This window comes from Myotis brandtii, unplaced genomic scaffold (genome assembly GCF_000412655.1).
Source record: "Myotis brandtii unplaced genomic scaffold, ASM41265v1 scaffold1763, whole genome shotgun sequence".
NCBI classification, from domain to species: domain Eukaryota; kingdom Metazoa; phylum Chordata; class Mammalia; order Chiroptera; family Vespertilionidae; genus Myotis; species Myotis brandtii.
In genome coordinates this window covers 360,201-375,572 of record NW_005356530.1, presented here as the reverse complement: position 1 = coordinate 375,572, position 15,372 = coordinate 360,201, and the positions used below count along the sequence as shown (strand labels likewise).

General features: G+C 60.4%; 1 protein-coding gene across 1 annotated transcript in view; it reads right to left on the bottom strand.

Moving 5' to 3' along the window:
- Positions 1-3,133: 3,133 nt before the first annotated feature.
- The window catches only part of TNNT1 (troponin T type 1 (skeletal, slow)), a 22,113-nt gene continuing 9,874 nt past the window's right edge, over positions 3,134-15,372 (bottom strand). Inside the window, exons 5-13 of the mRNA XM_014537335.1 lie at positions 14,679-14,698; positions 13,482-13,545; positions 12,708-12,824; positions 12,371-12,448; positions 10,828-10,941; positions 5,933-6,042; positions 5,745-5,800; positions 4,194-4,257; positions 3,134-3,274 (exon numbers count right to left, since the gene is read on the bottom strand). Of these exons, the coding sequence (XP_014392821.1) occupies positions 3,229-3,274; positions 4,194-4,257; positions 5,745-5,800; positions 5,933-6,042; positions 10,828-10,941; positions 12,371-12,448; positions 12,708-12,824; positions 13,482-13,545; positions 14,679-14,698 (669 nt within the window). The 3' untranslated portion in view covers positions 3,134-3,228. The remainder of the gene's footprint in view (positions 3,275-4,193; positions 4,258-5,744; positions 5,801-5,932; positions 6,043-10,827; positions 10,942-12,370; positions 12,449-12,707; positions 12,825-13,481; positions 13,546-14,678; positions 14,699-15,372) is intronic.

The window sequence follows — 15,372 nt, the reverse complement described above, 5'->3', positions numbered from 1 at the left end:
TCGCTGGGAAATGCAGTCCACGGGTCACAGAGAGCCGCGGGGAGCGCTGGGAAGGGGAATCTCCAGCAAGAGGAGGTTGCTAAGGGCAGCGTTCCAGCCTCTAGCTGCCCCCAGGCAGACTGGGAAATCCGCTAGTCTCAGGGGTCAAATGGAACTCTAACGGAGGGGATGCCCCGAGCGACACTGGGAAATGGAGTTTGTCGGTCGGAGGTGTGCCCCCCCCACGGCATGCTGGGAAATGTAGTTGAGTATCTCAGGGAGGGGACCTGGTAGGAAAAGGGACTCTGCAGCCCGGAAGTCCTAAAAATATAAAGATAATTTTTCCTTATCAGCTTTCCTCATATCATCGAATTGATGTATTTTGGGCTGTCTGCTCCCTTCAACCAGAAATAAGCTACAGGAAAACAGCGAATTTTGCTTCTGTGTGCACTCCTTGTTCCCAGAGCCCAGAACTTAGCCTAATAGTAACTGAAAATAGTTTCTGAATGAATGAGTAAGGGGATTCCCTAGGTCCTGAAAAACTTCAGGGCACCATGGGAAATTGAGTCCGCAACCCCTAAATCATTAAAGGCAATGCATGTCCAAGCCTCCCTGGCTGGCCGCCCACTGCATGCTGGGAAATTCACTTTTTTGGCACAAAGTTCACAGCAATGGGCCAACAGCCTGGGGCCTGCTGGGAAATGTAGTCCGCATGGCCACGCCCCTAAAGACTCACTTGGTACCACCTCAAGAAATCAGGCTCATTAGCAAGAGAAGTCCCAAGTCCCTGATAACTCCTGGATCATATGGGGAAAGGAACCCAAGAAGAGGGATCCACAATGAGCACCCACAGAACCTATTGGCTCTCGCTTCCCTTGGTCTCGCCCTGGGTCGTGAAGCACGCTGGGAAATGTAGTCCAGTCCCTACACACCCCTGCAAGCCATGCTGGGATTTGTAGTTCAGGGCGAGTGGTCTCATACCTAGCACTATGAAGCACAAAATAATCCTCACCTTAAGTATCCTGCAGTCACTCTGAGACCAGAATAAGACACATAGAAAGGGGCTGAAATCTGGACAGAAGAAAGAGACTCTACCCACTCTGAAGTCCTTGGGCCTGTGCAAAGAAATAAACTACAAATCCCATGAGACTTTGGGAGGACCGGCCATAGATACAAAAGGGCATACCAGTCTCCATGTCTCTTGGGATATGTAGTCCTCAGCCTCACTCTTCTCATACACCTACCTATCAACCTTGTTAGGCAGTAAATCATCCATAGGTTGCTGGATGTGTCTCCATGCCTGTGCATATGGTGACACATTATAATCATGTGCATTTGCAATTTGTGTGGCTGGGTGGGTGCCTCTGCTTACGGTGTCCATAAGCTTTGGTGTGAAATCCATCTGCATTTTTGTGTGACTGTGACCACTTGTTTGTGGCAGACAGAATTTGAGGTATCTGCTCAACCCACAGAAGGATCTGCAGGACGCGCTCCCACCATAAGCTCTCTCGGCAATTTTTAATCGACTTTAACTTCTATTTCAAAAATTCTATTCCACTGCCATGGTGAAGCATTCCAGCTGTGGCTTAGGCAGTCCTGAGTTGGAACCTCGTCTCGGCCCCCTTCCTAGCTCTGGGACCTGGCCCAGTCTCTCCACCTCTGGGATTGTCGAGGCAGCAGGCGTAAAGTATCTGCTAGGTGCAAGACGTTGGCTGTGTGCAGGCATTTTCAGACTCCACTCATTAAATTCTCTTCTACCCTCAGTCCTGTTTTCTCTCAGTAATAACCCTGGAGTATCGATGCTTGACCTCAGAGCTGCAGGCCCTCCTCACTGCTGGTGAAAATAGCCTCAATGGTTTCAAATAATAATAATAAAAATGTTCCCGCCCGGCTGTTGTGGCTCAGTGGTTGAGCGTCAGCCCATAAACCAGGAGGTCATGGTTCAATTCAAGTCAGGGCACAGGCCCGGGTTGCAGGCTCAATCCCGGGGGGTCGGGGGGGCAGTGATGGGTGAAGGGCCGTGCAGGAGGCAGCCGATCGATGTTTCTCTCTCATTGATATTTCTATCTCTCTCTCCCTTTCCCTTCTTGTCTCTAAAATCAATATATATATATATATTAGCCCTAGCCAGTTTGGCTCAGTGGATAGAGCACTGGCCTGCGGACTGAAGGGTCCCAGGTTTGATTCCGGTCAAGGGCACATGTCAGGGTTGTGGGCTCGATCCCCAGTAGGGGGCGTGCAGGAGGCAGCCTATCAATGATTCTCTCTCATCATTTATGTTTCTCTCTCCCCCACTCCCTTCCTCTCTGAAATCAATAAAAATATATTTAAATATATATATACACACACACGCGCACACACACACACACACACACACACATATTTTTTAAAAAGAAAGAGAAAAGATGTTCCCTCTTCCCCTGCAACAGGCTGAAACCCAGATGCTGGTCCGCATCGCAAAGATGGTTCAGATCCAGGGCTGAACCGCGAATGTTCGAGGGCGGAGCCCCGGGTGCACTCTCCCGCCCGGTGTGGAAACAGGACTGACTAAGCATGTGACCAGTCAGCTCTGGCTCCTGGCATTTAGACACAGCTCTTGCGAGAGCCACTTGCACAAAAGGGCCTGTTGCGTGTGAGAGGGAAGTGCGCTGTGAGACGTCAAGGGAGGGGGAGGCTGCTGGAGCGCTGACTGTCCCAGCCAACGCAGGCTGCTCATACTCCGACAAGCACACCATCCACTGCGTGGCTCATCCACCAGCGAGTCCGTCTCCCAGCTGCTGGGGTCTGGACGCCTGAGAGCGGGTGCCAGCGTGGGGGGCTCAGGTGAGAGCCCTCCTCCTGGCTTGTAGATCGTCACCTTCTCGCTGTGTCCTCACATGGTGGAGAGAAAGCTCTGGTCTCTTCATCCACTTCTCAAAAACCCTAGCCCGGCCCATGTGGCTCAGTGGTTGAGTGTCGACCTATGAACCTGGAGGTCATGGTTCGATTCCCCGTCAGGGCACACGCCCGGGTTGCAGGCTCCATCCCCAGTGTGGGGCCTGCGGGAGGCAGCCGATCCATGATTCTCTCTCATCATTGATGTTTCTCTCTCCCTCCCTCTCCCTTCCTCTCTGAAATCAACACAAACATATTTAAAATAATAATAACAACGACCTCAGCAGGTGCCCGCGGGCGGAGCCTTTATTTCAGGACACAGACGGGACCAGCACTCCAGGGGCTCGGACGCCTCCGGGTGGCCCCCCCCCATCCTCACTTCCAGCGGCCTCCAAGGCGGCCCTTCGCTGCCCCCTTCCGGCTGCGGGAGAAGGAGGGGGTGTCAGGAGGGAGGGCTCCTCAGGCCTCTGAGATGGGAGCCCCAAGAGGCCCGCCCTCCACGCCCAGAGGAAGAGGCGGGCAAGTGCCTTCTCATCGGGGTTCGCTGGCTGGGGCGGTGGGGTTCATGCTCGAAGACCCCAGTGTCTCATGGAGTGTCTGTGCTGAGTTGAGGTGCTGGGGGGGTGCTGCTGGGAGTTATGCCCATGACTGGGAGCCGGGTCTCTGCTCTGGGGCGCTGTCCCAGGCCCTGGAGGGTGTTGAGCCGCCTCCAGGAGCACCGGGCAGGGGGGACAGCCGAAAGCGGGCCGGCCTTTGCCTGACGTCCCCTGGGCAGCAAGGTCACCCCCATCCTTGAGAACCAGTGACTTAGAGACACATGGCCCTGGCTGGTGTGGCTCAGTGGATAGAGCGTCGGCCTGCAGACTGAAGGGTCCCGGGTTCAATTCCGGCCAAGGGCACATGCCTGCGTTGCCAATCGATCCCCAGTGGGGGGCGTGCAGGAGGCAGCTGACCAATGATTCTCTCTCATCATTGATGTTTCTCTCTCTCTCTCCCTCTCCCTTCCTCTCTGAAATCAATTTTTTAAAATATTTTTATTGATTTCAGAGAGGAAGGGAGAGGGAGCGAGAGAGAGAGAGAAACATCAATGATGAGAGAGAATCGAGAGAATCACTGATCGGCTGCCTCCTGCACACGCCCCACTGGGAATCAAGCCCGCAACCCGGACACGTGCCCCGACTGGAATCGAACCCGGGATCCTTCAGTCCGCAGGCCGATGCTCTATCCACTGAGCCAAACCAGGAAGGGCTGAAATCAATTTTTTAAAAAATAGAGGGACATGGCGAGGGAGGGGTGGAGGGGAGGGCAAAAGGGAGGGTGTGGGGCTCAGTCACACTTACAACTTCTGGGCATGGCTGATGCGATTGTAGAGCAGGTTGATCTGCGGAGGGAGGGAGGGCGATGCTGGGACAGCAGGGGACAGGCCCTCTTTTCCCCCATTGACCTCTGTCCGCCTGCTCCCGCCCCCAGCACATGCCCCCACCCCCTATTGTCAGTGTCCATTGGTCATGCTCATATGCATGGATACAAGGCTAAGGGAGGAACCACTGTACATTTGTGTTATCCATTCTGGTTTTTACTTTTTGGATTGCCTTTTTTTGTATTTCTTATGTGAATCCATACACTAAAAGTAGATGAACATTTGGTCATATGTTAGTAATTTTTCCCTGTGGTTCAAGTAGTTACATTTTTATGTAGACAAAGCTGTTATTCTGACTTTTAGGTTTCATCTCTTGCTTAGTTGAGCCAAAGAATTAAAAAAAAATAAGAATAGCCCTAGCCGGTTTGGCTCAGTGCATAGAGCGTCTGCCTGTAGACTGATGGGTCCTGGGTTCGATTACCGTCAAGGGCACATGCCTGGGTGTTGTGGGCACATCCCCAGTAGGGGGCGATCAGGAGGCAGCCGATCAATGATTCTCTCTCATCATTGATGTTTCTTCCCCTCCCTTCCTCTCTGAAATCAATAAAAAAATATTTAAAAAATAAATAAATAAATAAAATAAAACTGGGAAAGAGCTCTGGCCAGTTTGGCTCAATGGTTGGAGCGTTCCAGTCCAGGGCAAGTACCTCTGCTGCAGGCTGCACCCCCAGCCTCAGTGTGGGTGCCAGCAGGAGGTATACTTTTATTGATTTACAGAAGAGAAGACGGGAGAGGGATAGAAACATTGATGAGAAAGAATCATTGATCAGCTGCCTCCTGCACGACCCCTAATGGGGATCAAGCTCGAAACCTGGGCATGTGCCCTGACCGGGAATTGAACCAGGGACCTCTTGGTTCTTGGGCCGATGTTAAACCAATGAGCCACACTGGCCGGGTGCCAAATGTATTCTTTTTTAAAATATATTTTATTTTAAATATTTTTATTGATTTTTTACAGAGAGGAAGGGAGAGGGATAGAGAGTTAGAAACATCCATGAGAGAGAAACATCAATCAGCTGCCTCCTGCACACTCCCTACTGGGGATGTGCCCGCAACCAAGGTACATGCCCTTGACAGGAATCGAACCCAGGGCCCTTGAGTCCCCAGGCCGATGCTCTATCCACTGAGCCAAACCGGTTAGAGCAAATTTATTCTTTTTAAAAAATATATATATATTATTGATTTTAGAGAGGAAGGGTGAGGGAGAGAGAGAGAAACATCAATGATGAGAGAGAATCATTGATGGGCTGCCTCCTGCATGTTCCCTACTGGGGATCAAGCCCACAACCTGGGCCTGTGCCCTTGACTGGAATCGAACCCAGGACCCTTCAGTCCACAGGCTGACGCTCTATCCACTGAGCCAAACCAGCCAGGGCCCAAATTTATTCTTAACTGATAAAAGTCTACTGCACTGAGCTCTTCTAGGGTGAGATAAAAGATGTAAAATATCATCTTGCCAACCTTCACTCACAGGTCTCGGCACCCACAGAGTGGGCCCTGTATCCGTGACATGTTTCACAGAGGACTCTACAGGGGCCCAGAGAGGGGGAGACACTGGCCCAAAGCCACACAGCACCCGGCGCCTGCGACCCGGATCTGGAGGAGGGTCCCTAGCTCCCTGTCTCACACCCAGGCCTCCCCACCTACCTCCCCACCTACCGGAGCTGCTCCTCGCCCAAGTGGTCAATGTCCAGAGGCTTCTTCCGCTCAGACAGGATGCGGAGCTTCATCTCCCGCCCCGTCTGGCGCTTCCCCCGCTTTTGTTCTGCCTGAGGATTGGGAAGGGGACGCCTTGAGTTGGGGTACGAATCCTCCAGATGGTTTCCCGCGTCAGCACCCAGGGGCCCGGGATCCAGGCCACCTTCTCCCACAGGATCTCAGGCATCCAGGCCCCCAGCCCCTCCTCCCTCAGACCCAGGAGGCCAGGCCCCCAGCCCTCCTCCCTCAGACCCAGGAGGCCAGGCCCCCAGCCCTCCTCCCTCAGACCCAGGAGGCCAGGCCCCCAGCCCTCCTCCCTCAGACCCAGGAGGCCAGGCCCCCAGCCCTCCTCCCTCAGACCCAGGAGGCCAGGCCCCCAGCCCTCCTCCCTCAGACCCAGGAGGCCAGGCCCCCAGCCCTCCTCCCTCAGACCCAGGAGGCCAGGCCCCCAGCCCTCCTCCCTCAGACCCAGGAGGCCAGGCCCCCAGCCCTCCTCCCTCAGACCCAGGAGGCCAGGCCCCCAGCCCTCCTCCCTCAGACCCAGGAGGCCAGGCCCCCAGCCCTCCTCCCTCAGACCCAGGAGGCCAGGCCCCCAGCCCTCCTCCCTCAGACCCAGGAGGCCAGGCCCCCAGCCCTCCTCCCTCAGACCCAGGAGGCCAGGCCCCCAGCCCTCCTCCCTCAGACCCAGGAGGCCAGGCCCCCAGCCCTCCTCCCTCAGACCCAGGAGGCCAGGCCCCCAGCCCTCCTCCCTCAGACCCAGGAGGCCAGGCCCCCAGCCCTCCTCCCTCAGACCCAGGAGGCCAGGCCCCCAGCCCTCCTCCCTCAGACCCAGGAGGCCAGGCCCCCAGCCCTCCTCCCTCAGACCCAGGAGGCCAGGCCCCCAGCCCTCCTCCCTCAGACCCAGGAGGCCAGGCCCCCAGCCCTCCTCCCTCAGACCCAGGAGGCCAGGCCCCCAGCCCTCCTCCCTCAGACCCAGGAGGCCAGGCCCCCAGCCCTCCTCCCTCAGACCCAGGAGGCCAGGCCCCCAGCCCTCCTCCCTCAGACCCAGGAGGCCAGGCCCCCAGCCCTCCTCCCTCAGACCCAGGAGGCCAGGCCCCCAGCCCTCCTCCCTCAGACCCAGGAGGCCAGGCCCCCAGCCCTCCTCCCTCAGACCCAGGAGGCCAGGCCCCCAGCCCTCCTCCCTCAGACCCAGGAGGCCAGGCCCCCAGCCCTCCTCCCTCAGACCCAGGAGGCCAGGCCCCCAGCCCTCCTCCCTCAGACCCAGGAGGCCAGGCCCCCAGCCCTCCTCCCTCAGACCCAGGAGGCCAGGCCCCCAGCCCTCCTCCCTCAGACCCAGGAGGCCAGGCCCCCAGCCCTCCTCCCTCAGACCCAGGAGGCCAGGCCCCCAGCCCTCCTCCCTCAGACCCAGGAGGCCAGGCCCCCAGCCCTCCTCCCTCAGACCCAGGAGGCCAGGCCCCCAGCCCTCCTCCCTCAGACCCAGGAGGCCAGGCCCCCAGCCCTCCTCCCTCAGACCCAGGAGGCCAGGCCCCCAGCCCTCCTCCCTCAGACCCAGGAGGCCAGGCCCCCAGCCCTCCTCCCTCAGACCCAGGAGGCCAGGCCCCCAGCCCTCCTCCCTCAGACCCAGGAGGCCAGGCCCCCAGCCCTCCTCCCTCAGACCCAGGAGGCCAGGCCCCCAGCCCTCCTCCCTCAGACCCAGGAGGCCAGGCCCCCAGCCCTCCTCCCTCAGACCCAGGAGGCCAGGCCCCCAGCCCTCCTCCCTCAGACCCAGGAGGCCAGGCCCCCAGCCCTCCTCCCTCAGACCCAGGAGGCCAGGCCCCCAGCCCTCCTCCCTCAGACCCAGGAGGCCAGGCCCCCAGCCCTCCTCCCTCAGACCCAGGAGGCCAGGCCCCCAGCCCTCCTCCCTCAGACCCAGGAGGCCAGGCCCCCAGCCCTCCTCCCTCAGACCCAGGAGGCCAGGCCCCCAGCCCTCCTCCCTCAGACCCAGGAGGCCAGGCCCCCAGCCCTCCTCCCTCAGACCCAGGAGGCCAGGCCCCCAGCCCTCCTCCCTCAGACCCAGGAGGCCAGGCCCCCAGCCCTCCTCCCTCAGACCCAGGAGGCCAGGCCCCCAGCCCTCCTCCCTCAGACCCAGGAGGCCAGGCCCCCAGCCCTCCTCCCTCAGACCCAGGAGGCCAGGCCCCCAGCCCTCCTCCCTCAGACCCAGGAGGCCAGGCCCCCAGCCCTCCTCCCTCAGACCCAGGAGGCCAGGCCCCCAGCCCTCCTCCCTCAGACCCAGGAGGCCAGGCCCCCAGCCCTCCTCCCTCAGACCCAGGAGGCCAGGCCCCCAGCCCTCCTCCCTCAGACCCAGGAGGCCAGGCCCCCAGCCCTCCTCCCTCAGACCCAGGAGGCCAGGCCCCCAGCCCTCCTCCCTCAGACCCAGGAGGCCAGGCCCCCAGCCCTCCTCCCTCAGACCCAGGAGGCCAGGCCCCCAGCCCTCCTCCCTCAGACCCAGGAGGCCAGGCCCCCAGCCCTCCTCCCTCAGACCCAGGAGGCCAGGCCCCCAGCCCTCCTCCCTCAGACCCAGGAGGCCAGGCCCCCAGCCCTCCTCCCTCAGACCCAGGAGGCCAGGCCCCCAGCCCTCCTCCCTCAGACCCAGGAGGCCAGGCCCCCAGCCCTCCTCCCTCAGACCCAGGAGGCCAGGCCCCCAGCCCTCCTCCCTCAGACCCAGGAGGCCAGGCCCCCAGCCCTCCTCCCTCAGACCCAGGAGGCCAGGCCCCCAGCCCTCCTCCCTCAGACCCAGGAGGCCAGGCCCCCAGCCCTCCTCCCTCAGACCCAGGAGGCCAGGCCCCCAGCCCTCCTCCCTCAGACCCAGGAGGCCAGGCCCCCAGCCCTCCTCCCTCAGACCCAGGAGGCCAGGCCCCCAGCCCTCCTCCCTCAGACCCAGGAGGCCAGGCCCCCAGCCCTCCTCCCTCAGACCCAGGAGGCCAGGCCCCCAGCCCTCCTCCCTCAGACCCAGGAGGCCAGGCCCCCAGCCCTCCTCCCTCAGACCCAGGAGGCCAGGCCCCCAGCCCTCCTCCCTCAGACCCAGGAGGCCAGGCCCCCAGCCCTCCTCCCTCAGACCCAGGAGGCCAGGCCCCCAGCCCTCCTCCCTCAGACCCAGGAGGCCAGGCCCCCAGCCCTCCTCCCTCAGACCCAGGAGGCCAGGCCCCCAGCCCTCCTCCCTCAGACCCAGGAGGCCAGGCCCCCAGCCCTCCTCCCTCAGACCCAGGAGGCCAGGCCCCCAGCCCTCCTCCCTCAGACCCAGGAGGCCAGGCCCCCAGCCCTCCTCCCTCAGACCCAGGAGGCCAGGCCCCCAGCCCTCCTCCCTCAGACCCAGGAGGCCAGGCCCCCAGCCCTCCTCCCTCAGACCCAGGAGGCCAGGCCCCCAGCCCTCCTCCCTCAGACCCAGGAGGCCAGGCCCCCAGCCCTCCTCCCTCAGACCCAGGAGGCCAGGCCCCCAGCCCTCCTCCCTCAGACCCAGGAGGCCAGGCCCCCAGCCCTCCTCCCTCAGACCCAGGAGGCCAGGCCCCCAGCCCTCCTCCCTCAGACCCAGGAGGCCAGGCCCCCAGCCCTCCTCCCTCAGACCCAGGAGGCCAGGCCCCCAGCCCTCCTCCCTCAGACCCAGGAGGCCAGGCCCCCAGCCCTCCTCCCTCAGACCCAGGAGGCCAGGCCCCCAGCCCTCCTCCCTCAGACCCAGGAGGCCAGGCCCCCAGCCCTCCTCCCTCAGACCCAGGAGGCCAGGCCCCCAGCCCTCCTCCCTCAGACCCAGGAGGCCAGGCCCCCAGCCCTCCTCCCTCAGACCCAGGAGGCCAGGCCCCCAGCCCTCCTCCCTCAGACCCAGGAGGCCAGGCCCCCAGCCCTCCTCCCTCAGACCCAGGAGGCCAGGCCCCCAGCCCTCCTCCCTCAGACCCAGGAGGCCAGGCCCCCAGCCCTCCTCCCTCAGACCCAGGAGGCCAGGCCCCCAGCCCTCCTCCCTCAGACCCAGGAGGCCAGGCCCCCAGCCCTCCTCCCTCAGACCCAGGAGGCCAGGCCCCCAGCCCTCCTCCCTCAGACCCAGGAGGCCAGGCCCCCAGCCCTCCTCCCTCAGACCCAGGAGGCCAGGCCCCCAGCCCTCCTCCCTCAGACCCAGGAGGCCAGGCCCCCAGCCCTCCTCCCTCAGACCCAGGAGGCCAGGCCCCCAGCCCTCCTCCCTCAGACCCAGGAGGCCAGGCCCCCAGCCCTCCTCCCTCAGACCCAGGAGGCCAGGCCCCCAGCCCTCCTCCCTCAGACCCAGGAGGCCAGGCCCCCAGCCCTCCTCCCTCAGACCCAGGAGGCCAGGCCCCCAGCCCTCCTCCCTCAGACCCAGGAGGCCAGGCCCCCAGCCCTCCTCCCTCAGACCCAGGAGGCCAGGCCCCCAGCCCTCCTCCCTCAGACCCAGGAGGCCAGGCCCCCAGCCCTCCTCCCTCAGACCCAGGAGGCCAGGCCCCCAGCCCTCCTCCCTCAGACCCAGGAGGCCAGGCCCCCAGCCCTCCTCCCTCAGACCCAGGAGGCCAGGCCCCCAGCCCTCCTCCCTCAGACCCAGGAGGCCAGGCCCCCAGCCCTCCTCCCTCAGACCCAGGAGGCCAGGCCCCCAGCCCTCCTCCCTCAGACCCAGGAGGCCAGGCCCCCAGCCCTCCTCCCTCAGACCCAGGAGGCCAGGCCCCCAGCCCTCCTCCCTCAGACCCAGGAGGCCAGGCCCCCAGCCCTCCTCCCTCAGACCCAGGAGTCCAAGCCCCCAGCCTCCTCCCTCAGACCCAGGAGTCCAGGCCCCCAGCCCTCCTCCCTGGTAACCTAGACCTCAAGTCCAAGGCAGCTGAGCTCACCTTGACCAGGTAACCCCCAAAATGGGCCCCCATGTTGGACAGGACCTTCTTCTTCTTGGCATCATCCTCAGCCCGCTTCTTGGCCTCCTCCTCTTCCTTCCGCATTTTCTCCTCCTGTGGGAAAAGGGGTTCAACCCCGAGGCCTGACCTTCCCCGGATTCCGGGCGCTGCCTGCATCCCTTTGCTCCTGGCCCCGACTGTTCCAACTCCCTCCCACCACCACCCGGTGAGGGCACTGAGCCCACCCGGATCACCCGAGACCATCTCCCCGTCTCCAGACCCTTAGCCACATCTGCAAAGTCCCTTTTCCCGTGTCAGGTCCCAGGAATCAGGGTGTGAGCTGCTTGGGGACACCCTTATTCTGCCCCCCACACCACCCTACTCCCGGTCCTTAAAAGTGGTCCTAGCGGGCGCTTCCTGGATGCCACCACAGATCACGGTTCCAAGGCCTGAAGCCATGGGCGCGTTCTAAACACTCTCACCAGTTAGGGACGGGGGACCACTCCAGTTTGCCTGGGACAGACGGGATGCAGGATTATCAGGGCTCAGACCAGGGAAGCCCCCGGCAAGCAGGGGTGAGCTGGTCACCGAGACATGCATGGAAAGATGGGAAAAGAAACACTGGGTCTTTATTATAGGACTAGAGGCCCAGCGCACGAAATTCCTGCACGGGGAGGGTCCCTAGGCCTGGCCTGCAATCAGGGCCCATCTCCCTGCCCCCCACCGTCGCCCCCGCTTGCCCTCTGTGTGTGGGGCGACTGGCAGGGCAATCAGGCCCCAGTGCCACCTGCGACCACTGCCACCCACCCCCAGTTCCTGGTTCCCCATTGGGCGATCGATCGGGGCCTGTGGGCTGGGGGCAGCTCCTGCTTTAAGCGTCTGCCCCCTGGTGGTCAGTGCGCATCATAGCTGAGCAGTCGGTCCGCCATCCGGTCGATTTGCATATTACGCTTATATATATACTAGAGGCCCGGTGTACAAAATTTGTGCACAGGAGGGGAGTCCCCTCAGCCCGCCCTGCACCCTCTCGCAATCCAGGACCCCTCAGGGGATGTCCAACTGCCAGTTTAGGCCCGATCCCTGCCTGATCGCCCCTAACCACTCTGCCTGCCTGCCTCATCACCCCTAACTGCTTGCCTGCCTGCCTGATCCTGATCACCCCTAACTGCCTCTGCCTCGGCCCCCACCACCGTGGCTTCATCAGGAAGGACATCCGGAATGACATCCAGAAGGTTGTTAGGCTGTCCAGTCTAATTAGCGTATTATGCTTTTATTATTATAGATAGGTAGATTTGTTTGAGTTGCTTGATCCAGCCATGCCTGAAGCAGACTCGCCCTAGACTTTTGTTTGTCAGGAGCCAATAAAACTTTCTTTCTGCTGAATCCAGCCTGGGTTGGGGTTCCTGTTCCTTCCAACTGAAAGGTCCTTGACTAACACAGCGTGAGGACCTTTGGGGGACCCCAGAGAATATCATGAATGGAAACTGGAGAGATCAGCTCAGCGCAAGAAGGAACATTGGGGCTCCCACAGGGAGGCACCCACCGCCAGCCGGGCCTGCCGCTCCCGCTCCTTCTCGGTTCTGAAGCGCTGCTGCTGCGCTCTCTCCGCCCGGCGCCGCTCCTGGGGGGCGGAGAAGAATGAGGGGGTGCAGGCACCACCACCCACCCGAGACCCCCCATCCCCAGATGAGGTCCAGAGCAAAAAAAAAAAAAGTGCACACATTTGAGTGTGGCCAGACGTGGGTCCATTTCCGAAAGTCTCGGCCTTGGGACGGTATTGGACAGGATCCGTTCTCCGTTATCCCCCCAAGACCCAGAGGATGGCACCACCGGGGGGGCGGGGGAGGACTTGGGGGAGCCCCACCCGCACCCCGACTCACAATGCGGTCTTTCAGCGCAATGAGCTCCTCCTCCTCCTTCTTGCGCTGCTCGAAGTGCACGTCGATGAGCGTCTGCAGCTCCAACAGGTCTTTCTCCATGCGCTTCCGGTGGATGTCCTGCGGGACGCAGCTCCTCCTCCTTCTTGCGCTGCTCGAAGTGCACGTCGATGAGCGTCTGCAGCTCCAACAAGTCTTTCTCCATGCGCTTCCGGTGGATGTCCTGCAGGACGGGGCGTGGGAGCCCCATCATTCCCGTGGGAGCCCCGTCATTCCCGTGGGAACCCCATCATTCCCGGGCAGCGCCCTTCCCCGCAGGAATCCGCGGCGTTGACAGTTCACAAAATGTCCAGCAGGTGGCAGCAAAGCACCGTGTTCGGACCCTACTTGGTTTTTGTGGGTTTTTTTGCTTTTTTTTTTCTAATTTGCATCAAGGCAGCCTAAGGCAGTGGTTCTCAACCTTCCTAATGCCGCGACCCTTTAATACAGTTCCTCATGTTGTGGTGACCCCCAACCATAAAATTATTTTCGTTGCTACCTCATAACTGTAATTTTGCTACTGTTATGAATCGTAATACAAATATCTGATATGCAGGATGTATTGTCATTGTTACAAATTGAACATCATTAAAGCATAGTGATTCATCACAAAAACAATATGTAATTATATATGTGTTTTCCGATGGTCTTAGAGGAGACCCCTGTGAAAGGTTGAGAACCGCTGGCCTAAGGGTTTGCAGCTGCTGGAAGGCGGATTGGGGGAGGTGGGTTACTTACATCGAAGTCCACACGTTCCCCTTCCGGGATCTTTGGGGGGATCAGTGGAGGTACCACGGGGCGGCTGGGGGGACGGGGAAGAAGAGGAAGACAGTGAGGGTTGGGGGTCCCTGATACTCCCCGCCACCAGCTATCCGGGTTCTGGGCACCGGCGAGGTGCCTGGGCCCAATCCCAGGGACGCAAGGAAACACACATCTGATTTCCAGGACTTGCTACAAACTACTCTCACGTGTTATGTTAATTAAATGTTTCAATAATGAAATTTCACAGATCACAGGTTGAATAAATATAATATTAAGATTAGCTGGGCCGGTGTGGCTCAGTGGTTGAGCGTCCACCTGTGAGCCAGGAGGTCCCGGGTTCGATTCCCGGTCAGGGCACCTGCCGGGGGTTGCAGGCTCCATCCCCAGTGTAGGGTGTGCAGGAGGCGGTCGGTCCATGATTCTCTCTCTCTTTTTTATGAAAATATATTTTATTGATTTTTTTACAGAGAAGAAGGGAGAGGGAATAGAGAGTTAGAAACATCCATCAGCTGCCTCCTGCACACCCCCTACTGGGGATGTGCCCGCAACCAACGTACATGCCCTTGACCGGAATTGAACCTGGGACCCTTCAGTCAGCAGGCTGACGCTCTATCCACTGAGCCAAACCGGTCAGGGCCATGATTTCCTCTTATCATTGATGTTTCTCTCCATCTCCCTCCTCTCTGAAATCAATAACAATATTTCTGGGAGGAGAAAAAAGATTAGTTCTATGTGTTTTGTCTTACTTTGTAAAATGCGGCTAGTAAAATATTTTCAAATAGATTTTATTGATTTGAGAGAGAGGGAGATAGAAACATCAATGATGAGAGCAAATCATTGATTGGCTGCCTCCTGCACGCCCCCTATTGGGGATCGAGCCCACAACCAGGCATGTGCCCTTGACTGGAATCGAACCTGGGACCTTTCAGTCCACAGGCCAAGGCTCTAGCCACTGAGCCAAACCGGCTAGGGTAAAAATAGTCAAATTTAAGGTTATTGGTACATGCAGAGCTTGCATTATATTTGTATTGGGCAGGGCTGCAGGGGTGCGGTCAGCCTTCCCTCCTCTCTCTCTCTCTCTCTCTCTCTCTTTTCCCTCCCACCCTATCCCTGAAGGTGGGCGACATACTCAGGAGGATGTGCTTGGGGGACACACACACCCTAGGATCTCACCTTGGTTTGGGGCGCTCCTCCTCTGGTGAAAGGATGCAAAGAGAAAATTAGGCAGAGCTCATGGGGGGCTGAGGAGGGAACCGAACCCCCAAGCCTTGCCCCCGGGAGCCCAGTTCCCTCCTCCAGCCGCTCTGGGGGGTCGGGAGGGCATGGGAGGGAGGACGGGGGAAGGGAAACCAGGGTGGCCGCAAAGGAAAAAAGAGGGTCACACGCATCATATATACATTCAGAACTGGCATGGGGACCCCTCCCGCCTTTCTGGGGACCCAGCAGGCCAAGCCCCAGACCCCAGGCCCTCCCCCTGCGACATACCCAGAGCTCCTGCCCTCCTCCCTCGGGACCTAGTGGTGCAGGGGGACTCCCCGCCCCCAGCCCTCTCTTCATTCGGGGTCCCCAGCCCCCAGCCCCTGGGGGGTGGGGGGGACACAGGCACCCAGACTCCAGGCGCCTGACCCTTCTGCACCCCAGGCCCCGACCTTCGAATGAATGTATATGGAGGAGAAAAGTGGCAGCTGGGGTCGGGGGTGAAGGTGGGGGGCGGGTGCCTCCCCGCAAACACCCAACCCTTCTGTAAGCTCCCCTCCCGGCGGGGAGGGGGCGGGGAGAAGGCTTGGGTGTCGGTCCCTTTAAGGAGGAAGGGAAAGGGCTCTAGTCGCCGCGGGGCGATTCCCTTCCCGGCCGCCAGGGGGCGCGC